Source organism: Megalobrama amblycephala, linkage group LG9 (assembly GCF_018812025.1).
Source record: "Megalobrama amblycephala isolate DHTTF-2021 linkage group LG9, ASM1881202v1, whole genome shotgun sequence".
In the NCBI taxonomy this organism is placed as follows: Eukaryota; Metazoa; Chordata; class Actinopteri; order Cypriniformes; family Xenocyprididae; genus Megalobrama; species Megalobrama amblycephala.
Window position 1 is genome coordinate 18,371,939 of NC_063052.1, and position 23,857 is coordinate 18,395,795.

At 36.9% G+C, this 23,857-nt stretch overlaps 2 protein-coding genes and 1 pseudogene across 5 annotated transcripts in view; all 3 read right to left on the reverse strand.

The window, feature by feature from the left end:
* Nucleotides 1-198: 198 nt before the first annotated feature.
* LOC125276082 lies at nt 199-5,213 on the reverse strand (annotated as a pseudogene).
* A 4,578-nt stretch (nt 5,214-9,791) lies between these two features.
* Nucleotides 9,792-15,818, reverse strand: sh3bgrl3 (SH3 domain binding glutamate-rich protein like 3). Of its 2 annotated transcripts, none has more exons than XM_048201980.1 (3): nt 15,662-15,818; nt 13,135-13,302; nt 9,792-11,849 (listed from the first exon to the last, which is right to left on the reverse strand). In XM_048201980.1, exons 1-3 carry the CDS (start codon nt 15,704-15,706, stop codon nt 11,784-11,786), a joined length of 279 nt encoding a protein of 92 aa, XP_048057937.1. In that variant the 5' UTR covers nt 15,707-15,818; the 3' UTR covers nt 9,792-11,783. The 2 variants fall into 2 exon arrangements, with proteins under 2 accessions (XP_048057937.1, XP_048057938.1); XM_048201981.1 differs by having other exon boundaries at nt 15,627-15,752.
* Nucleotides 15,819-16,737: 919 nt separating this feature from the next.
* paqr7a (progestin and adipoQ receptor family member VII, a) overlaps nt 16,738-23,857 on the reverse strand; it is a 65,009-nt gene continuing 57,889 nt past the window's right edge. For all 3 annotated transcript variants that reach the window (XM_048201984.1, XM_048201983.1, XM_048201982.1), the window contains one exon: nt 16,738-21,311. In XM_048201984.1, the coding sequence (XP_048057941.1) occupies nt 20,140-21,311 (1,172 nt within the window). In that variant the 3' untranslated portion in view covers nt 16,738-20,139. The remainder of the gene's footprint in view (nt 21,312-23,857) is intronic.

Genomic DNA, 23,857 nt, shown 5'->3' on the forward strand with positions numbered 1-23,857 from the left:
TGTATTTTATCAGTGTTGTTCAATAATAAAACCATAAAATTACTTGCTTTTGATATTTTCTTTGAACCAAGTATTATTGCCTCATTGTTATAGACCTGTATTTTAAGTCATTTTAAAGGCTGTTACTCGATTAATCATAAAAATAATCAACTGCTTACTCAAATAATCCTTAGTTTTATTTAATATGTATCATTTTAGTTTGTATTTTATGCTGCTTAGGGCACCAATATGGCCAGCAGTGGCCCTGATCACCAGTGTTTTGAATGTCGAGCATTGATGTTGCAACTTTCAAAGATGTATGCTGGTAAATGGTAAATTTATGACTACAGTAATTTATTGTAAAATTATACTCTTTAATCCTGTAAAATCCCAGCAATTATTTACAGTGTGCTGTAGTCCTTTTTTGTTGTTGTTGTTGATGACAGCAACACCAGATCATTTGCAAACAGAAGGTGTTTGACTTTAGAGTTTCTAGAGTAAGACCGGGTGCTGCAGACTGTTCCAGATCTCTCTCTCTCTCTCTCTCTCTCTCTCTCTCTCCCCCCACCAGTGACAGTGAGCTCTAAGTGACTCCATTTTTTTAAAAAATATGATTGGATGATGCAGTACTTAACTATCTTAACTAACCAAATCTAAACTATTTACAATACACATTCTGCAAGACGCTAAAACTACCACCTCAAGCCAAGGTGCAAGACGCAACCAAGGCCTGCCAGCCCCACAAGACACTAAGGTTGGAGTAATGGAGGGGCCACTTGTGTCAGCCTGCCAGAACCACAGCAGCATTAGTAGGCATTAAACTCTGGGCCAAGAGGTTGAGAGATGTGCTTTGGGACTGGAGCAGCCTTGGATACCAGCTCTGGCTGAGGCTGCGACAGCAAACACTGGGGAATCCTTGGCTGGAACGACTTTGGCAGCTGTCATGAAAGAAACCTTTGTGGTGGACATGACGGGCTACAGTGTGACCTGGTCGGTCATGTCAGGAACCTCTGGGAAGCTGTGCAACTGAACCTGCTGTTACACAGAGCTGAGGAACCATAGCAGGAACCTCCAGGTTGAGACAATGACCTCTCTGTCCTTCTTCTGGAGCAGCAGCATCAGGAACCTTTAGGGGTAGCTTTTACAGGGAATTCTAGAGCTGCCCTGACACTATGTCTAGGCCCAAGGCAAATGAGAATAGGAGCTCTGTGGCTGGGACCATGACTGAAACCTCTGATGCCTCTTTTACATGGATCTCTCGGACCTGGACGCCAGTGGCAAGAACCTCTGGAGCGGCAGTGCGAGGAACTTGTGGGATGGGCTTGACAGTGAGCTCTGGGTGACTCCATTTTTTAAAAATATGATTGGATGATGCAGTACTTAACTATCTTAAAAAACTAAAACTAAACTATTTACAATACACATCCCTTAGCGAGTAGTTCCGCAAGACGCTAAAACTACCACCTCAAGCCAAGGCGCCAGACGCAACCAAGGCCTGCCATCCCCGCAAGACACTAAGGCTGGAGGGATGGAGGGGCGACTCGTTTCAGCCTGCCAGACGCAAGGCTGACCCTCTTCTCCGTGACTTTTACAGGGGGACCTGAAACAGAATTGGAAATTGTACAAATTAGGCAAATATATTTAATAAGATTTAAAAATAAAACTTATCTGTGCTGTTTATGAGGATTGACTATATGATCACTGCAGCTGGTGTTGAATGGTAAAGTAAGGAATGATGTGATAATCAGAGCATCAAACTAAACCAAAAAATAAACCACCCAATTGCCAATATATCTTCAAAATTATTTTGGCTTGTCTTAGACTCAAAACCTAGAACCATTCATGGAACAGCATCTCCTCCAGATGAAGCCTCTGCTCTGGGTCGCTCTTCAGGCAACCCCAAATAAAACAGCAGTATTCTGTGCAGTAAGATGGGAGAGATGTCTGATTATTATTGCCTTCAGCTTCACATCTGCTCTCTAAGCTGTAAAACAGTTTCTGCCTTATCTATAAGGCCATCTTTTTTGAAACCACAGAATTGCAATTGTCCTTTTTTATTGTAATGAAGTTCTCACCATCTGAGAAGCCCTGCTGGAACCATACATCAGCGTCCATCAAACTGATATTGCTGCTGTCTGGGGAAATGGCTTGTGATCAAAGCAAACAGCAGCACCCCCAGCAACCACACTGTTGCCTGCTTTCCGTGGTACTCGTCCTTCTCAAAATACACCGAAGGGCAGTACATTTCTGTTCCTAGAGAAAAGAGTTTGTCACATATATAAATTTGCTTTACCACTGCATGTTTTCTCTAATCTGACTGAAATGGCATTTAATTTTAGTCACTGAAAATAATATTATTGGATTTTCTTCTCTTCTGAAAGAGCTTTAGTGTGTCATGTCTTATGGTGCAAAAGAGTGGTTTAAGAGACGATACATACCAGAGTGTTGTAGGAAGAACTTTTCAGGAGGTCCCCACACCTGAAATCAATCAATTTGACTTCCAGGGTCTCAGTATTAACTATAGAGGTGGGCATCTTGATGTCCCGATGGAACACCCCCCGAGAAATGCAGTAGGCAGCGGCTTCAATCACCACATGAAATGACTTGTGAGCTCCTGACTGAAGAGTTCACCATGATCCTGCCAAAAGGCAGGAGGCGAGGGATGCTCTAAGACCATTATATACTGGTCTGGATTGTCTTGCCAGTCCAGCAGCTCTATAATGTGATGACAGCTGGGACCTTGATTGGCAATGAGTGTTATGGCCAACTCAAGAGAAAATGGTCTGGGAAGGTCAGGCTAGAAGAAAGAGTTTTTATGATGGTTAGATAGAAGCAGTTCCTCAAATAAGGATTTAGGTCAGTCTGTTTCTCTATTGAAATATTTGTTCTCTGTGATTTACATTAATCTAAGATGTTATAAATAGCAAACAGTGACTGAGACGAGATGACACAGAGCACAGTCTACTTACAAGACTAATGTATGGCATCTTTGCTGCGAATTTCACAGCCACCTGAAGGCCGTCCTCGCAACGGGTCTCTTCAAAGTTGGCACTGAATCCTCCTTCCCTCATCCTATTTCCAATGGCATTTTTCCAGCAGATGTGGTCTATTAAAACATAATTATAGTTATTGCTTAGGTAAACTGCTAAAAAAAAGCTAAATGGTGATTTAAAAATTAAGCTAAAAGAAGTGTTACAGCAGTTATGGCTGCATTATGTACAACACACTTTTGTTTATACATGTACACCAAAAATAATATTTTGAGTTTTGACACTAAACTCACCCTCGATCCTCATGATCTCAGCACAGCACGTCTAGCTGTTTCAGCAGACGTGGCACACTCACACTTGCTGACGGACTGGGCTGTCCATTGGTCCTCCACTTGCTGGTCCTTGGTAGTGGATGGGGACTTCATGACACCTGGATAAAGGCTCCTGATGATCATTGTCCTTTACAGTACAGATAATATCTTGTAGAGAAGTCTGATCTAAAGAGAGGAATATCAAAAAAATAATAATATAATAATATAATATAAAAATAATATAACATATGAAAGCCCCCCTGTGGTGAAAATTTAATGTTTAATGTCTATGTGGTGTTTTTAATATGCTTTAAGACAAACCATGTGCAAATTCATAAGTCAACACCATTGGTGAGTATTTTCTATTTAAAACTGCAGCAAAAAAAAGACAGTTTCAAACCTGCAGTTTGAAATCGCTGGTGTCTGTGATGTCGCAAACTACCATGTAACCAATCACGTCAACGTGCCGGCAGGCTTATATAGCGGGTGTATGATGTATATAACAATGTTATGATGAACTATATGCCTTTCTCTACTGACGTTCTAAGGTGTTTAAAGTGTTTCTAAGAGCCCGTCCACGCAGAGACGCGTTTAGCTGTAAACGTAAAAATTTTGTATCATATCAGCGTTGTGTCCAGATGGATCCGGCGTTTCGGAAGCCTGAAACCGCTTTTTTTTTAAACCAGGTCCAAGAGTGGATAAATCTGAAAATGGCACCCTTGCATTTTTATGTGTCCAGCCAATCCGTATATTTTGTGAAACAATGATGTCATCACCCCACGTCTTGACCCCTCGGCTCACATGCTTCAAGTCTTCTTCTCCGTTTTTAGTGTATATAGGAAAAGGATAGGGATAGGGATAGGGAAAGCTCTGGCTTCATGTGGATGTGGCCTAAGGATACTGATTTTAAGACCACTGTCTCGTGAGTGGGAACATGGTTTGTGTAAAATTAGCAACACATTATTAGCAACTGTTTGATAATGTAGTCAAGCAAAAGGCTAATCGTATTAATTACCGTCATGTGTCCGACATTCTAAAAAGCGATACCATTGTGCAGCGTTTACCTCAGTAAGTTGACCAAGTGGATCTCTGAGCTTGTGCCATTGAATGGATATTTCATTCACATGAAGTGTGAGGCTGGTGGGAAGTGATTATGTTTCCTTTCAGAAACACATGAGGGCGACAGACATCGCTTTAATTTAAAAAATGTTTGCACTAATATCAGAACCTTCATGTCATTTTTCAAAACTCTTAACACTTTTTCCAGTTGCTTTGATACAATACACATAAACCTAAGATCAATTGTTCATTGAACTAAAATCACTTGTTCAAAATGACAAAACTTAACATCAAAGTATTACTATTTCAAAATGGAACTCACACATTACATTTGAGATGACTGTCTATTCATTTCATTACAATGATTTAACTATCAATTGATACAACTGTTCAAAATGATAAGTTGCATTACATTACTACTGCATTACACTATGCATTGCTGCATAGTTTTTCTGGAAACTGATGAAAAATATTCCATATTTAGATCATGAATGTTTTAGGATAACAAGATCAATTGACACCAATTACCACAGAACATGACCCATTATCTATGGATGTAATATTTCCACTGGGACCACTGTTTATGGTCCCAGGTACCACTTTTACAGACCACATTTTCAGATTTGACATTACTGTATGCAAGATGGCCCTTGTAATAGCTTTTGTGGTTTTAACAAGTTACTGCCAAATCATGACAGTGATTGGTGACTAGTATCCCACTCAACATAGCGATAACATGGAGCCAGCAGTGGGAGGTGGAAGACAAGGAATTTGTGGTGGTCAAAGCTGGCCAAGGCAAGGAGGAGAGGTCAGAATTGAATTGGCCAGAGGGTAACCATTGAGTACCTGGACAACGTGGAGCCAGTTTCACCATGAGTGCGTCTGTATCAGAAGATTGTGTGGTAGGATGCAGACCTCGTATTCGGTCATATAATGCAGCTCTCCTTGTAACCTTCCTTGATGAGTTAAATCTGATCTATAGAGCTGATGGGATAATGTTTAGTTTCACCATGCTAAAATGGTGCAAGCATGGTTTCTGGCTCATCCTCAGTGTATCACCCTATGTACTTCCATACTACCCTTTCCTTAAAGGATTAGTTCACTTTCAAATAAAATTTTCCAGATAATTTACTCACCCCCATGTCATCCAAGATGTTCATGTCTTTCTTTTTTCAGCTGAAAAGAAATTAAGGTTTTTGATGAAAACATTCCAGGATTTTTCTCCATATAGTGGACTTCAATGGAGCCCAAACGGTTGAAGGTCAAAATTACAGTTTCACTGCAGCTTCAGAGAGCTTTAAACGATACCAGATGAGGAATAAGGGTCTTATCTAGTGAAACGATTGGTCATTTTCGAAAAAAATACAACTGTATATGCTTTATAAACACAAATGATCGCCTCGTACGTGCTTCCGCTTTCCGTATTCTTCAAAAAGCTTACACTGTATGTCCTACGCCTTCCCTATTCAACTTACGGAACGAAAGCGGAAGCACATGCAAGGCGATCATCTGTTTATATAAAGCATACAGTTGTAATTTTTTCGAAAATGACCAATAGTTTTGCTAGATAAGACCCTTATTCCTCGTCTGGTATCGTTTAAAGCCCTTTGAAGCTGCATTGAAACTGTAATTTTGACCTTCAACCATTTGGAGGCCATTGAAGTCCACTATATGGAGAAAAATCCTGGAATGTTTTCATCAAAAACCTTAATTTCTTTTCGACTGAAGAAAGACATGAACATAAATTATCAGGAAAATTTTATTTGAAAGTGGACTAATCCTTTGAGGAATTTTTCTCCACATGGACAAGGAAGGTAAAAGACAGGCACCCTCACAAACAAGTCACTCTTCTCCAGGCCATGGATGATGCATGCAATGACATCACGGTGTCAGGCCTGGATTCACCAATGCCAGAAGATTCTTACCAAGATGTTTAGCTAATGAAAACATCCACTGTGATGTGGATGAGAACCTGTGGCCAAATCCACAAGATAGGGTTGATGGAAACAGACGTTCAGTGAGAAACAATGCAGTTGACATTTACTGTATGTGGTTTTTATCTCTTTTTTTGTAGCTACATCTTTCCTTTGATTTGATTATTTCATCAATAAATTTCAGATTTTGTTAAACGATTCTGCTATTCTCTCTAGTCAGTTATGTATGTATGTGTAGAACCATAATGAAACCTGCATCACATATTTTGTACAACAATATAATGATTATACTAACAACCACACATTGATTAGTTCACTTTCAAATGAAAATTACTCCAAGCTTTACTCACCCTCAAGCCATCCTAGGTGTATATGTCTTTCTTCTTTCAGATGAATACAATCAGAGTTATATTAATAAATATCCTGATGCATAAGCTTTATAATGGCAGTGAACGGGACCAACAACTATAAAGCTCAAGAAAGTGCATCCATCCAAAGCAAAATGTATTCATGGCACTGGGGTGTTAATAAATGCCTTCTGAAGCGAAGAGATTCATTTGTACACTCAAATGTTTCCATGCACACTCTTTCATGGAAACAGTATTCCCTGGTGACTGTGGCCTCTTGCAGCAGGATAATGCGCCCTGCCACAAAGCAAAAATGGTTCAGAAATGGTTTGAGGAGCACAACAATGTGTTTGAAGTGTTGACTTGGCCTCCAAATTCCCCAGATCTCAATCTAATCGAGCATCTGTGGGATGTTCTGAAACAAGTATGATCCATGGAGGCCCCACCTCACAACTTACAGGACTTAAAGGGTTAGTTCACCCAAAAATGTTGTTACTTATTACTTACCCTCATGCCGTTCCACACCCATAAGACCTTCGTTAATCTTCGGAACACAAATTAAGATATTTTAGTTGAAATCCGATGGCTCCGTGAGGCCTCCATAGCCAGCAATGACATTTCCTCTCTCAAGATCCATAAAGGTACTAAAAACACATCTAAATCAGTTCATGTGAGTACAGAGGTTCAATATTAATATTATAAAGCGATGAGAATATTTTTGGTATGCCAAAAAAAAAAAAAAAAAGACTTATTTAGTGATGGCTGATTTCAAAACACTGCTTCAGGAAGCATTGGAGCACAATGAATCAGCGTATTGAATCATGATTTGGATCGCGTGTCAAACCAGCAAACTCAGGGCAAACTGCTGAAATCACATGACTTTGGCACTCCGAACAGTGGATTTGACACACTGATTCATAACGCTCCAATGCTTCTTGAAGCAATGTTTTGAAATCGGCCATCACTATACAAGTTGTTATTTTGTTGTTTTTGGTGCACAAAAAATATTCTCGTCGCTTTATAATATTGAACCACTGTACTCACATTAACTGATTTAGATGTGTTTTTAGTACCTTTATGGATCTTGAGAGAGGAAATGTCATTGCTCCCTATGCAGGCCTCACAGAGCCATCGGATTTCAACAAAAATATCTTAATTTGTGTTCCGAAGATTAACAAAGGTCTTACGGGTCTGGAACGGCATGAGGGTAAGTAATAAATGACAGAATTTTCATTTTTGGGTGAACTAACCCTTTAAAGGATCTGCTGCTAACATCTTGGTGCCAGATACCAAAGCACACCTTCAGGGGTCTGGTGGAGTCCATGCCTCGACGGGTCAGGGCTGTTTCAGCAGCAAAAGGGGACCAACATAATTTTAGGAAGGTAGTTATGTTATCGGTGTATTTAAACTTTGCTCAATTTCAGACATACAGTACAGTCCAAAAGTTTGGAACCACTAAGATTTTTAATGTTTTTAAAAGAAGTTTCGTCTGCTCACCAAGGCTACATTTATTTAATTAAAAATACAGTAAAAAACTGTAATATTGTGAAATATTATTACGATTTAAAATAACTGTTTTCTATTTGAATATATTTCACAAAGTAATTTATTCCTGTGATGGCAAAGCTGAATTTTCAGCATCATTACTCCAGTCTTCAGTGTCACATGATCCTTCAGAAATCATTCTAATATGCTGATCTGCTGCTCAAGAAACATTTAATGTGTACAATTGTACAAAATATTTGTGTACAATATTTTTTTTTCAGGATTATTTGATGAATAGAAAGTTCAAAAGAACAGTGTTTATCTGAAATCTAATCTTTTGTAACATTATAAATGTCTTTACTGCCACTTTTGATTGATTTAATGCATCCTTGCTGAATAAAAGTATTCATTTCTTTAATTTCTTTTCAAAAAAATAAAAATAAAAATTCTTACTGACCCCAAACTTTTGAACGGTAGTGTATAATGCTAAAAGCTTTGTATTTCAGATAAATGCTGTTCTTTTGAACTTTCTATCCATCAAGGAATCCTGAAAAAAAAAAGTACACAACTGTTTTCAACATTGAAAATAATCATAAATGTTTATTGAGCAGCAAATCAGCATATTAGAATGATTTCTGAAGGATCATGTGACACTGAAGACTGGAGTAACGATGCTGAAAATTCAGCTTTGCATCACAGGAATAAATTACTTTGTCAAATATATTTAAATAGTACACAGTTATTTTAAATTGTAATAATATTTCACAATATTACTGTTTTTTACTGTATTTTTAATTAAATAAATGTAGCCTTGGTGAGCAGACGAAACTTCTTTTAAAAACATTAAAAATCTTAGTGGTTCCAAACTTTTGGACTGTACTGTAGATTGTAACAGATTTTACATCACAAAGTTATATTTAATATCCACAAACATTTATGTGAATCTAATGTAGCCTAATTCTAACAGCCTTTCAGGCAAGTTAATGTAGTGAGAGTGCAGAGCTGATAGTGGGGATGAATAATTAACTGCAGCTCCCTGATCATGTGTCAATATCCTGCCTTCAGGCTCAGGTTCAAAGATTATATGCAAGTACAAACAAATCATGTTGAGCGCAGCAGTATAAAACCCTTTATTTAATGTCAGTCTTATTTGTAAATCAGTCCTTCTAATAAGTTATTATGTACAGTACATACACTACACTACACTGAGCACTGCTGGTAAGTCTTAGTTCATGCCTTCAGTTCTGATGATCATGCATGATTTTAATGATTTTAAAATGATTCAAAGAGCAAGTGAGCAAGAACATCTGACAGAGTTCATCTGATCAATGCCCAAAACTTTGCTTATTATATTAGTAACCTAAAAATTTTTACAATTAAAACATTTAGTTTTTATACTTTTGGTCCCAACTGTATATTCACTGTATATTTAGAACAAACAAAAATGCACTTGACAATGATTGTTCCATGAAGTGCTTTCTCTCACATAAATATCTATGGGGAATCATAATCATAATTGATCAGAGACTGACTTTAACACCAAATCTAAATGACATTAACACTCATCTAACCTAGTGTAAGTTCATTTGATTACCATGCAAATGTTGCTAATTATGAAAAATGCTTGTTTTAGATAAAAGTGCTGTCAAATAAATAAATATAAACATTCCAGCAATATGAAAAAAATGGGTTTTTCGCACTTTTTATTTGACCCATACATCACAATTTCACCATCTTCTTGGAAGACAACAGCATTTCTTTCCCTAATTATCATTCTTTTATTTTGGCCAAAAAGGGCGTTGGTCCAATAGCAAAGCAGTACAGCACAAAGAGACCACAAGAAATCGTTACAAACAATAACGACATAGGAAGATTCACAATCATTTCATGAGCCAGCTGTCTGTGCGTGCAGGTCCCACATCCTCAAACTTGCCCACAAAAAACAATAGTGGCATATACTGTAAATAAGACTAACTGGAAGCAGTTGACACTACAGATGCCAGATGAAATGAATAAGATGTGGGACCACGACTCACATCAAGATTGTAAGACTGTGCCAAGTATACAGTATAAATTAAGTACCAATATGACCAATATAACGTGCTAGAGCATAACTTGCTGGAAATGTCAATGCTACAACCTCCAATGAACTCAATTGATAGACACTTGATAGAACAGCATGTACATGTGAACTATGCCGTATGGACTGATTCGGCTACTAGATGAATTTCGTGGTTGCTGCTGAAGTACTGAGCTAATTAAAAGCTCAGGGAAGGTTTGCATTGCTGATCACAGAAACACCAACATTAAGTGCATTATCAGAATAAAATGAGATGAAATTCTGTGGTATAACGGGAATGTGTTGGGAGTTAGGCAGACATTTTCATTATTCCTTATTCTGTTAGTATGGTTGAATCTCAGGAAATTGTCAAGAATGTGTCTGGGTCATATTTCATTGAAAAAATTAAAAGAAGGAAATTATATTTAACAAAATTAAGCCAATTTTTTCTTCCATTTTGACATTATTTTCACGACAATTTAGCACAATTATCATTATAGAAATGCAAAAAACAACAAATGTAAATTGAAATATTTAAACAATGGTGTGTGTTAATTACATTAGTCATTAAAATCACTGATTTGGATAAAATAATTTGGACAAAAACAATCTGTTGGTAAAACAATATTCCTTATGTTAAATAGAATTGTGTTTAACTGTCATGAAAGTAATATCACAATGTACAAAAAAAGTTTCATATTCCTAATGCAAAACGTGATTTCTTATGACCAAGACATGTTATCGTGAGATTCATCTTTTTACTGTAAATCTGAAATCTATGGATTTTAAGATTCTTCAGTATTTCAGACTCTGGACCAAGGTTTGTACCCACAGCTCAAGTTCTGTTTTCAGAGAATAGAGGAATATGCTTAAATGGAAAAACACATTCGTACAGAAATTTATTGGCACAGTTCAACGCAATGGAACGTTTTTCAATCCCTGAATTTGGGAATGTTAAATGGAAATCAGAGCATTCCTGCGACACTGCTAAACCATACAAAACAAAGCAGTGTGCTTAATATAGAATCCAATATCTTGTTGGAAATTAGGGCATGTGTTTTTAAGGTACCAACACAATAAAACTGTTAGCCGACAAATACTTAACCATTTCCGAATTATTTATCAGTACTGTAGATGGGAACATATGAAGATCGTCTATGCAAATTGGCAAATTGATTAAAGTTCTGGACCCAAAGTGATTCTTGTATTTCTTGGACTGTGGATTAGTTCAATCTGGAATAAACATGGGGTTGCTAACCAGATTAGTTGACCTAATTACTACACATCCAAGCGCTCTGATCTAAATGAGATTAAGACATATTAGTGGCGTTTAAGCGTCGGAACCAAAGAGGACATAAGAGGAAATAAACAAGATAATCAAAACAAAAGCACAAAGGAGTAAATGAGTGACCGTGCCTCAGATTGATGGTAAATATTTTCGTGGTACAGAGTAAGTATGTGCTTTTCTGTTGATTTTTTTTTTGGCATGTGGCATGGCATTGAGACATATAAGGCAGGCACCGCCAGCGGAGCAGAGGGGAACAGGCAGGCCTCCCTTTGGGAATGTGGACATGGACCAGAGAAGGGAAGAGGATGTTGGATGCTACCAGGTTTGGCTTTCACGCAATCTTCAGAAACTGTTCCACTGTGTCTGCCTCAACTGCCTCAGAAAACATCTCATAGTTCTGAAAGAAAGAGAAACACACACAGTATGAATATTTATGTAGTTCTGAAACTAAATTAATCTGATAAAAAAATAAATCAATAAATAAAATAAATATTTAATAAATAAACATATTGTATAAAAGGAATCAATTATATTTAAAGGGATAGTTCACCATAGAATGAAAATTCTGTCATCATTTACTCATTCTTATGTTGTTCCAAACCTGTATGAGTTTCTTCTGTAGAACATAAAAGAAGATATTTTAAAGAACTCTTTAGAAAAACTTAATAGTTTTGGTTCCCATTGACTTCCATTGCACTGACTTAAAAAAAAATGGAGGTCAATGGGAAACAAAACTATTTGGTTATCAACATTCTTCAAAATATCTTTATTTTTGTTCAGAAGACGAAAGTCATACAGGTTTGGAACGACATGAGGGTGAATAAATTAGGGCTGCAACGATTAATCGTTTGCAAAATAAAAGTCTGTGTTTACGTAATATATATGTGTGTGTTCTGTGTATCATAATTATGTATATATAAATACACGCACATACAGGTATAAAGTTTAGAAATATATGCATGTATTATAAATATATATATTTATATTACATATAAACATAAATATTTTATATATAAATATAACATTTTTCTTAAATATATACATGAATGTGTGTGTATTTATATATACATAATTATTATACACAGAACACACACATATATATTACATAAACACAGCCTTTTATTTTGCAAAGGATTGATCGCGATTAATCGTTGCAGCCCTAGAATAAATGATGACAGAATTTTGACAGGCATGAGGGCGAGTAAAAGATGACAGAATTTTGATACAATTACATTTTGGGGTGGACTATATCATTAAATAAACTACATTAGAAAGACAACATTAAAGGAATAGTTCATATAAAAATTTGAATTCTGACATTATTCACTATAAATGTAATGCTTCACTGTTGCATTCAAGTTTGTGTTAAGGATTTCAGTACATAATGACTTCAATTTTGGTCTGTTAGTCTCACAAACCAATCAAATGGCTTCAAAAGACAAGTCCAGACTAGTTTTATGGTACTTCTGTTTTGTTTTGGAACATTTCCAGTTCCCATTTAATATGGGAGAAAATGGCCAAAATATTGTTCAAAGATGCACCTCAGAAACACAGAAGAAAGCGATGAGGGTTTGAAAAGAGGGTGAGGAAAATAACAGAATTTTCACTTTTTTTTTTAGGGAACTGTTCCTTTAAAGTCCTATAATCAAACCATAAAACACCCCACTGCCAGTCCTCCTTACCCCACAGTACTGGTCTTCATTGAATATCTGAGGTGGGATTGCTGTGGGGTTGCCGGATTTATTCCTCATCTCATCCCGGACTGCACCGCCCACCGAGATGTCAATCAACTCATACTTGATGCTCTTACTGTCCAGAATACGCATAACCTCCGCCTGCTGAGACTTGACCTGAGAAACAAGGAGATCTGTCAAGGTCAAGCAGTAAATAACTGTACAGTCTCTTTCCTGGGCCTCTTTTGTTAAATAACTGAACCAGGCTGTTGTCTAATTTACATTTTTCAAGCCACCACTAGAATTATTCAAATTTAGCTCAAGATTCAAGGATTGCTTCAAGAAAACAAATGACAAAAGATATACATGATAAACAGTCTTTTAGAATAGTGTTTATTAATAATAATAATAATAATTTACATGTCATTGAAATGGTGATAAAAATGTGAATGCATCTTTAAACTACTTCCGGAAAAGTCACATGATCATGTGAGAACATTGAGGAAGTTAATTTACTTTACTTCTCATCTGGTCTTTTTACCAACGAAATCAAATCATACACTGCATGAATAAGTGTAGGAAATGTATACTTTGCATTTAAAGGGTTAGTTCACCCAAAAATGAAAATTCTGTCATTTATTACTCACCCTCATGCCGTTCCACACCCGTAAGACCTTCTAATTAAGATATCTAATTAATATCTAATTAAGATATTTTAGTTGAAATCCAATGGATCAGTGAGGCCTCCGTAGGGAGCAATGACATTTCCTCTCCACCGCTTCGATACACTGATTCATAACGCTCTGAAGCTTCCTGAAGCAGTGTTTTGAACTCGGCCATCACTAAATAAGTCGTTATTTTGTTTTGTTTTTTGGCACACCAAAAATATTCTCATCGCTTTATAATATTAATATTGAACCACTGTACTAACATGAACTGATTTAGATGTGTTTTTAGTACCTTTATGGATCTTGAGAGAGGAAATGTCATTGCTCCCTATGCAGGCCTCACGGAGTCATCGGATTTTAACAAAAACATCTTAATTTGTGTTCCAAAGATTAACGAAGGACTTACGGGTGTGAAACGGCATGAGGGTTAGTAATAAATGACAGAATTTTCATTTTTGGGTGAACTAACCCTTTAAACTACTTCCTGAAAAGTCACATGATCATGTGAGAACATTATTGAGGAAGTTAATTTACTTTACCAATTCAGGAAATGCATTAAAATGTAACATTAAAAACATTCTTCTCATGTGGTCTTTTTACCAATCAAATCAAATCATACATTGCATGAATAAGTGTAGGAAATGTGTACTTTGCTTTTAACAGCCAGTGGTTTCAATACAAAATGCTGAGTTGATGATTAATAATGAAACGCTATGTGACAAGGCTGTATTTAGGAAGTTAGGTCATATCTGCAGCAAACCACACCTTAGGCAACTCACCGGTTAAAAATTAAACATTAACCTACATTAAAATGGAAAAATACTATTAGGGCTGATTGGGGGATTTTAATGCATATCTCATACATTAAATATGTTCACTATCTGCAATATGTGACCCCGTATTTATAATTGGTATTCAATACACCTGTCTGCTGCAAACTCTCTGCTGTCTTGTTGTTATATTGTTTCATTTGCTTTTTTATTTGCTTGTGTTTTGTAAAGCACATTAAGCACTGGCTGCAAGAGCTAACATATCATTATTTTTGTAATTATTAGTAGTGTCTTGCATGTAAAATGTAACAAGCAAGTAATTAGCACGACGTGGTTGGTCATGTGATCCCAACATGATGGCACCCATGAGGAGCGACCCACTCCATGTAAACTAAATCATTTTAATAACATTTCTCAAAAGTGCTGCTCATTTAGAAATTTGCAAAACTTTAATAAGCAAAAATGACAGAGTATACTTTCAATGTTTTCTGCTTTTCACATAATTTGCAGGCCCGCGATTATAGAAATGCAGCAAAATCAGCCTTAAATCATAACACATTCTTTCTTTATTCATAACAGATGTGCACAGACTCAACAAAGCAACAATGTAGCTTGCAGAAGCTCAAGAATGCATCGTTTCAATCTGATATGTGCCGTTATGACGTGTACAAGATTTAAAGCGGACGTTTTTATTTACAAGCCATATCTAATGGGCGCTCGTGCAAAACAAATAGTTAATAAAGGTCAGACTTCATGCACCATTAGTGAAAGCCCAACTACATTCAACACAGACAGACAACATTACTTCCGCTCTCAATGCGATGCACATCATTCCTTCAACATCGCAACACATCCAGAATCTACAAATTACTACGTTTTGCAATCACTTAAAACGTTTGTGCGCTACAATAATGTCTTAGTAAGCCATTTATAAGCGTTCTTATGTTGCAATAGCGTTTAAATGTGGCTAGATGTATGTTGACGGAGCAGTTGGGTGTGTCTAGAAGCCTAATCCTCCATTTCAAATGTATTTAACTCTACATTCCTCAAATGCATTGCTTACTTTCTGAGTCCACATGGCTATAGGTGTATTCTCACCTCTCTTGATGCAGTGACGGTGGTGTAATACAGTTTGATGCTCATAGTGGTGGATCGTAATGTCCCTTTGTGTGTCTGGAGGCGATCAGTTCCCGTTCTCTTGCTCTACAGCCGCCGTTTCACTACTGACACCCGCTATTCATTTATTTAAAGAGACAGCGCCTTATTTTAACACAAGGAAATGCAGTCTCATTTTGTCTTCCTCGTGAACATATGTGTAACCTTTCCATTGCACAATAGGTTCTTTATAGTGGAAAAAAAGTTCTTTACATTATTAAAATGTTATTTACACTAAGAAAAAACGGTTCTTTAAAGAACGTTCTTTGGGGAATCATATATATATATATATATATATATATATATATATATATATATATATATATATATATATATATATATATGGAACCTTATTTTACTTTATTTTAATAATGGGGATACACCTCCTCCCTTTTTATAAAGCTGAATTTATTAATAAGAGAGACCTCTGTCATCTGTCATGATGGATGTGAACTCCTCAGGACAAGATGAAGTCTCCTCTTTTTATCACTATTTTGTAAGTTTTCTCAGAAGGGAACCATTTTAAAAATTTACCATGATTTTTGTAAACAGCTGAATATTGAAAATAGCAACATAAGTGAACAAACAATTGATGTTGGCTAATAGGTAAACAGCATGCAAATATTTAGAATGGAGTAAAATAGATCAATTAAACTCATAATGTAGTAAATTTTGTTTAATGTGTGATTACTGAGTTTTTTTAAAATAATTCAATGCAAATGCCACCACATTTGTACAATGACCCAAATAGCCATTCTAAAAGAGGAAGTTCCTCCCTCAGATAAAGTTTATCAGTGTATTTGCAGTACAGAGTTTGCTCCAATCCAGTCACAGCCCTGCACCAATGCATCAGAAATTTTCCAGGAAACTGTCAACAGTTTCCTGTTTTACAGTCCACGTGGGACATTCAAGTTCTGCATAGATCTGCCTGTTTTCTGACCTTTACATATTTATGCTAGCAAAACTATTTTAATCTAACATAAAGCTGATCATTCAAAAGAAAACACAAGAGGGCAGTATAGCATCACTTTGAATGTTTAATCAAACCACATGACCATCACCAAACAAGGTGGCCTTTCTTTTATAAAATGCTCTAGTCAGGCCCAAACAGTCTGGAAAAATACACAGATGAATGCACTTACACAACATGTGATAGAAATGGGTTAAGAAAGTGAAGTATGTAGTATGTAGCATACTACTATTTAAAATGTGCATGATACATATATTTTTTTAACAGTAACAGCAAAAGTGTATACCACGCTGTAAAAAAACAATTTGTTGTTCTGTTGTAAAACAACAACAGAAAAGATACTGGCAATTTTCTGACAGGACATGTTCTGTTATAGTTTCCTTTAACCCTCAAACACAATATAATACAATATACTGGTAAAACACCTGTGAATTAATTTGATTAATGTGTTTAATTAATTAACTTTAGGTCAAATCACAAACCTCCTGTAGTTCCCTTATAAACCCTCAGAGTTGTTTTGTTCATAATCCCCAGTTTGGGAAACCCAAATGTATACAGTGCATAAGCAGTGAAGCTACAGTACCATTCAGGAATGTAACCACCATTGTTTGACCAGACTGCATTTTTTATACACCAAATTGCTGTGCGTAAAATTGTGGCAACAACGTAGCAGTAGGTTTGATACTTCTTTTTTAATCATTGCATGCTACTTCATATACTGTTAAAACAGTAGTAGGCAGTATACATGGTGGAACATTATTTAGTTCTTTAATTAAGGACACAATCGGGACAGCCAAATGTCCTTTTTACATAAAGAGAGGAGGATAACTGTGAAAAGAGAATGACAGTTAGAAATGCTGATCTGGTCAAAGTAAATGTGCTTCTGTTTTGCATTCCCTTTAACATCCAGATTAAGTACACTGGTTTATACTGTAAGTAGGCACTGGTTTGTTTGACTTGTGCAATAAAATAAGGGACCAGTAAGTGCAATAATGCTTTAAAGAAAATCGATACACTGGTCATTCAAAGCAAATACAAGCAATCTCAGTAATACAGTGCTACTGTTATTACAGATGTGTGTGATAAGAATCACTGAGGTCCATCTACAATGCTCATTAAGGCACAGCAGTGATAATAATTGCACTGGGAATGCATTGGGGAATACTGTCCATCTTAATAGGACGTGCTGTCGAAAAATCTCATAATCACTGATATAACAATGTAGGCATTTTGCTATTTTTATACTTCTACTTTTTATACTTTATATTTTTATAAAGCTGCAGTCTGTAAGTTTTGCCTCTTTGTCGCCATCTCTGTTCGAAACCTGCAATTGCAGTTATTTGCAGAATTATCATCTTTACGTGGGTTGTGCATCGGCACAGCTCCTCAGCGTGGATGAATTTGTTTGCTGTCAGTCACCACATCGGTGTGGATACCGTACTTTGGAATCGCAGACTGTAGTCTTGAAGTATGACCTAAATAAGAATTTTCACCGGAAAATGTCATCTGAACAAGTAAGTAACATGTCTGCCACTTTTGTTTTGACCAACTGAAAAAAAAAAGCCTCAGGCCTGCAATGAATCGCGCTGCCAATAGTGATTAAATCTAACAATCGCTTAGCTCGGATCACGTCAAACCGTGCAATTTATCATTACTGCTATACTTTATTCTCAAATTGTTAATGATAACAACATCAGCATTGCGTGACTATGTGTATTTAGAGTGTATTAGCATTATCTGTAGATTTCAATTTCCAAAGTCTTTTGCTTTTGACTACGGGTTAACTCCAGTTGCCATTCGGAACTTTATGGATTACAATCCGCCGTCAAAATGATACATTTAATTATTGCAGCTGCTATGAGAAAAAGCTATAAATGATCCGCTACCAGCAGCATCTTCACTTGCCATATAGCCTACTAGCTGGGACACCTTCTTTCTGTTTACAGATGTGATGTAATGATGGCTGCATGCTCGGATTTCCAGCAGAAACCCACCAGTACCGATTTTATTATAAAACATTATTACAAGCTTACAAATCGGGCTAAGGTAAGGAGATAATTTTGAACACTGGCTGGTTATATACTTGCTCAAAAATAGATTTTGGATCATTTTTAACCAAAAAAAGTAACGGACTGCAGCTTTAAAAAAAAAGACAGCACTCAAAATCTCCTATTTAGAATCTACATACTTCAAATAAAATCAGGCATTAAAACACCTTATTGTACTATAGAAAAGATCAACCAAACTTAAAATCCTGTTTGAATTGGAAAAAATCTCTCTATGATCTCCGAAGTATCGGGCAAATCAAACCAATATGAAGTCTACACTTTTAACAAATATTTATATATTTTCTTCAAATACTGTATGCTGGTTAATTAGTCTTACTTGCTGGTGGTGTATAATAGAAGTAATGTACATCACAAAATCATTTTTAAAGGGTTAGTTCACCAAAAAAAAAAAAAGAAAATTCTGTCATCATTTACTCACTCTCATGTTGTTCCAAACCTGTATGACTTTCTTTTATTGTGTGAAATGGAAGTCACTGGTCACCAAAATAGTTAGGTTACCAACATTATTCAAAATATCTTCTTTATGTTTCACAGAAGAAAGCCGAAGAAAGCCATACAGGTTTAGAACCACATGAAGGCAAAAAAATAATGACAGAATTTTAATATTTGGGTGAAATGTCCCTTTAACAAAAGCACAATTCAAAATACATTCAAGAATATTAAAGGGCAAATCTCATTTCACCAAAAGATGCCGACCAATGGCAACAGACACTTTGTCAGATTATAGTGTTACCCCATCGCCATCTTTAGGCATTGGTCGGCACTTGTTTTCGCGATTGAACATGTTGATGGAACATCTGAGAAATTACATAATGTAATCTGGTGATTGTTCATGTTGGTTGCATTGATCAGTGCATTGTGAATTGGGGTGAACAGGGGTGAACGGGTTGTCCAAACCTGCTCCTGGAGGGCCACTGTCCTGCAGAGTTTAGCTCCAACTTGACCCAACACACCTGACTGGAAGTGTATGCCTAGTAAGACCTTGACTAGCCTGTTCTGTGTGTTTAATTGGGGTTAGTGGGTTTAGTGGCCCTCCAGGAGCAGGATCGGACACCCTTGCCTTAACATAAATGATGTTATCAGTTTAAACATTGAGTATTTGCTCAAAGTTCAGTACTTGAACAGCATGTCTGTAAAACAAACATAGTCATAACCTGATCCCTAACTCTAATACTTTGCCTATCTCTAAAATCTGATTAGTTGATAGAAATGTTGTTACAGGACCAACAAGAATATTGATCCAGGAACGTGCAGAATCACTATTAGCTAATGGCTATAGTTCTTAAATAAACCTTTTCATCAGAAAATGCCCTTGTTTCCATCATAACAGTAATGCTCCTTGATAGCGCCCAAAGGATGACCTATTCTAGCCCTAACTATTCCTATTCTTTACTTAGTTTTCCCCCATAGCCAAACAATCTTTTTACTTTCACCAGCATGCACAAGGCTATTAGAGCAGAGATGGCAAATGTTAAAATATAGAGCAAAACAAAGAACGATGCCTCGCCATCAGCATGGAGATTCACATAGAAGTCTCTACGGTTGTGATAGTCTAAAAATGAAGCATTGATCTGGCAGACTGTACACAGAGCAAGCAGCACATGAAATACTTGATGACCCTGACCTAAGAAGTCACAGTGACCTGGGAACCAGCGCTCGGGAATAGGATGAGTGAAGAAAAAAGCACTGGAAAGAAAGAATGCCACTTGGCCAAAGTGAAAGGGCAGAGCAGGACTGCTTTTGGAATCGCCTCTTGCCCAGATGATAAAACGATGGAACACAGGACTGGTATCCCAACTGTAAGCTACGGCTGAAGGCACCACTTGGCCTACTTTACGAACCCAGGTAGGAAGGCTGTAATTGCGATACTTCCCGTAACAGCAGCCGAAGCAAGACAGGCAACACAAGAAGCTAGCAATAGGCATGAAAAAGCCTCGGACACGTGCATGCCAACTTTCTTCAATAGCATAGTAGTAGTGTGCCACTGCGCTTCCATACTGATACATTGACACTCCTACATAATCCAGGTAAAAGAAGGCGTAATGGCAGACTTCCGATTTTGCCGCCAACAGGTGGGCCACGGCGCTAAAGCTCATGTAGCCTGCTGACGACAAGAGGAGGATGAGAAGTGGCCAGGAATGAGGATCGTTCATGAAATCTATGGTCTCCGTAAACTGGGCAGTTCTCATGAGGATCACTAGTGCTCCGACTAGGTGCGTCCAAACATTTATAGTCTCGTTGTGCCGCTGTAAGAGCGACAGGAAGTAGTAGCGCCAGTTCTGGTGGAGTGCCCGGTAGCCAGAGTAAATGTAGCGTTCACGGAAAAATTGGGGCACCTCCGTGTCACGCAGGGTGTCGGTCTTGGAAGGCAGGGCCTCGGAGAGCATCTGGGGAACTTGCCTCACCTGCTGCAGATTAATGAAGAGACGGCCAATCTGCTCCATAACAATTGTCGCCATGGTAATCTCTGGAGAACCGGAGAATGGAAATTTACGTTCCAGATTCCAAGAGCAACACAATAGTCCAGGCCAGAACTGATGACACACTGGCGTATCTGGGAAATCAATAAAAAAATAACATTTACACCATTACAGTGTTCAAAACAATTGATTTTGCAAGAAAATAATCCCTACAACAATATTACAGTACTATTAATACTGAAGTTAACTATAAACGCAAGATGGTGCCAGCTCCATCTGTATGTAATAAGAGAACACAAGGTTTTAATGTGATAAGAAAAACATGAAAGAATTGCAGGCATCGAATACCTGAATGAGAAGTCTGTTATACAGCATTGCTATTGACAACAGTCATTATTGGGGGAATAACAGACCTTGGAATTTTGTGACTGACCAATCAGAATCGAGTATTTCAGAGAGCTGTGCAAGACAGGCTGCTCACTGCAGAGTCATGCGTGAGCGTGAAGTCCAGCTCCTCTTCTCTGGATGTAATTTAAGCATAATGGGTGGAGTTAGATGGTCCAACCACACCTAGATCCATAGAGGTGGAGCTGGACTAGTTCCAGCTCAACCCATGACGTCCAGAAAAGTGCATCTGGATGTCATTTGGCTCTGCAGTGAGCACCACTTGCCATGTAATAACATAAGTACTTTAAATGGATAGTTGACAAATAAAATCTCCAACATCATAGTTAAAACGTACACATATTAGCAACTTTTTGCAGTTAATATATAAAATTGTATTTTATATTAATTCACAGAAGAATTAGATAAAATAATTAAATAATGAAAATGTCACACCTAAAGCCCAAGGCTGTTTCTGCTATTCTTCATGTGAACTAACCAAGCTTTACACTTTCTTCATAAGAGGATGTTATAATATCTACATGGCACAGGCTCATAGGTCCTTTACATGCAATCTGTTACCAATCACATCATGAGATTGCTTGTTCAACATTTAAATAGTGTGGCTCAGTGTTTGCTGGTCCTGGTCCTCTGAAATCCTCCACCTTCCCCAGCTCCACCTGTCTAGATCTGCTATGGGATTTATATGTACCTATTCCAGTGGCATGCAGTGGTGTTCTGAAATGAGGAGGCAAAGTCCTCAAAGTTTTTTTAATAAATCAAATGTAAATTCTGTTACACTTAATGTTGTCACATGTCCCTGGTTAAATAACATTACTTAACATGAAAAAGAAAATAGAAACCAAATACAATTTTATTTTATATTTTTACATTAACAATGTATTTAATGTTATATTTATTAAAACCAGGTGTAAATCTTATACCTGGTTTTTGCATATATCAAGTTATCAAGTGTTTTAAGCATTTTTTACAGTTATTCCAAAATAATTACTAAAGGTAGTAACAATTTAAATAAATTATTTGTGAACTGATGTTCAGCTGTTCTTTTTAATAGTCAACTTATTTACGGATCAACAGTCATCATGCTCTTTAAACACTGGTCACAGACACAAAGATCAATAAAAAAAAAATAAAAAAAAACAGTCATCATGCGTTCAGGCCATTTCATGTTTGATTTTGACATGACAATGTGGGATATCTAAGTGACTGAGCTGTTTACTTACTTTTTATTTAGTCTTCCTGTTAAAGGATTAGTTCACTTTCAAATTAAAATTTCCTGATAATTTACTCTTTACTAATTATGGTTTTTGATGAAAACATTCCAGGATTATTCTCCATATAGTGGACTTCAATGGAGCCCAAACGGTTGAAGGTCAAAATTACAGTTTCATTGCAACTTCAAAGCGTTCTACACGATCCCAGACGAGACATAAGGGTCTTATCTAGAGAAACCATCACTCATTTTCATTTATACATTTTAACCATAAATGCTCATCTTGAACTAGCTCTCTTCTTCTTCTCTATTTGATTTCCAGCAGTGTAGACACTGCTAAGTGTATTACTGCCCTCCACAGGTCCAAGTTTGAACTAAATTGTCATATACAATATGCTAGTGCAAGTATATAACAATTAGTTCAAACTTTGACCTGTGGAGGGCAGTAATACACTTAGCAGTGTCTATACTGCCGGAATTCTAATAGAGAAGAAGAAGAGAGCTAGTTCAAGATGAGCATATATGGTTAAAACGTATATAATTTTTAATTTTTGTAGAAAATGAGCGATGGTTTCTCTAGATAAGACCCTTATTCCTCGTCTGGGATTGTGTAGAATGTTTTGAAGTTATAATAAAACTGTAATTTTGACCTTCAACCGTTTGGAGGCCATTAAAAGTCCACTATATGGAGAAAAATCCTGGAATGTTTTCATCAAAAACCTTAATTTCTTTTCGACTGAAGAGAGAAGGGCATGGACATCTTGGATGACATGGGGGTGAGTAAATTATCAGGAAATTTTAATTTGAAAGTGAACTAATCCTTTAACTCCTTCATTTTGTTCATTCAGACTGATTCGCGAACGTGGAACGCGCATGTAAACAAGAGGCAAGATTTATCTCGTGAACTAATCATATCTAATCATAACTAATTACATACAATCATAGTGTGATGGAGGCATTGACTTTCCCTCATTGATTCTCAATTACCCGCCCACCAAACCCATCACATGCTTTAGGGGGTCTGTTGAAACTCTATGGGCTCAGAAGAGGCACGAGATGTGG

Excerpts from the sequence above, each read along its gene's own strand:
- sh3bgrl3 (XM_048201980.1), bottom strand. The coding sequence starts at position 15,706 with ATGAGCATCAAACTGTATTACACCACCGTCACTGCATCAAGAGAG. Across the intron at positions 13,303-15,661 it reads CCGTCACTGCATCAAGAGAG|GTCAAGTCTCAGCAGGCGGA; the intron begins GTGAGAATACAC and ends CTTGTTTCTCAG. Across the intron at positions 11,850-13,134 it reads ATGAAGACCAGTACTGTGGG|AACTATGAGATGTTTTCTGA; the intron begins GTAAGGAGGACT and ends TCTTTCTTTCAG.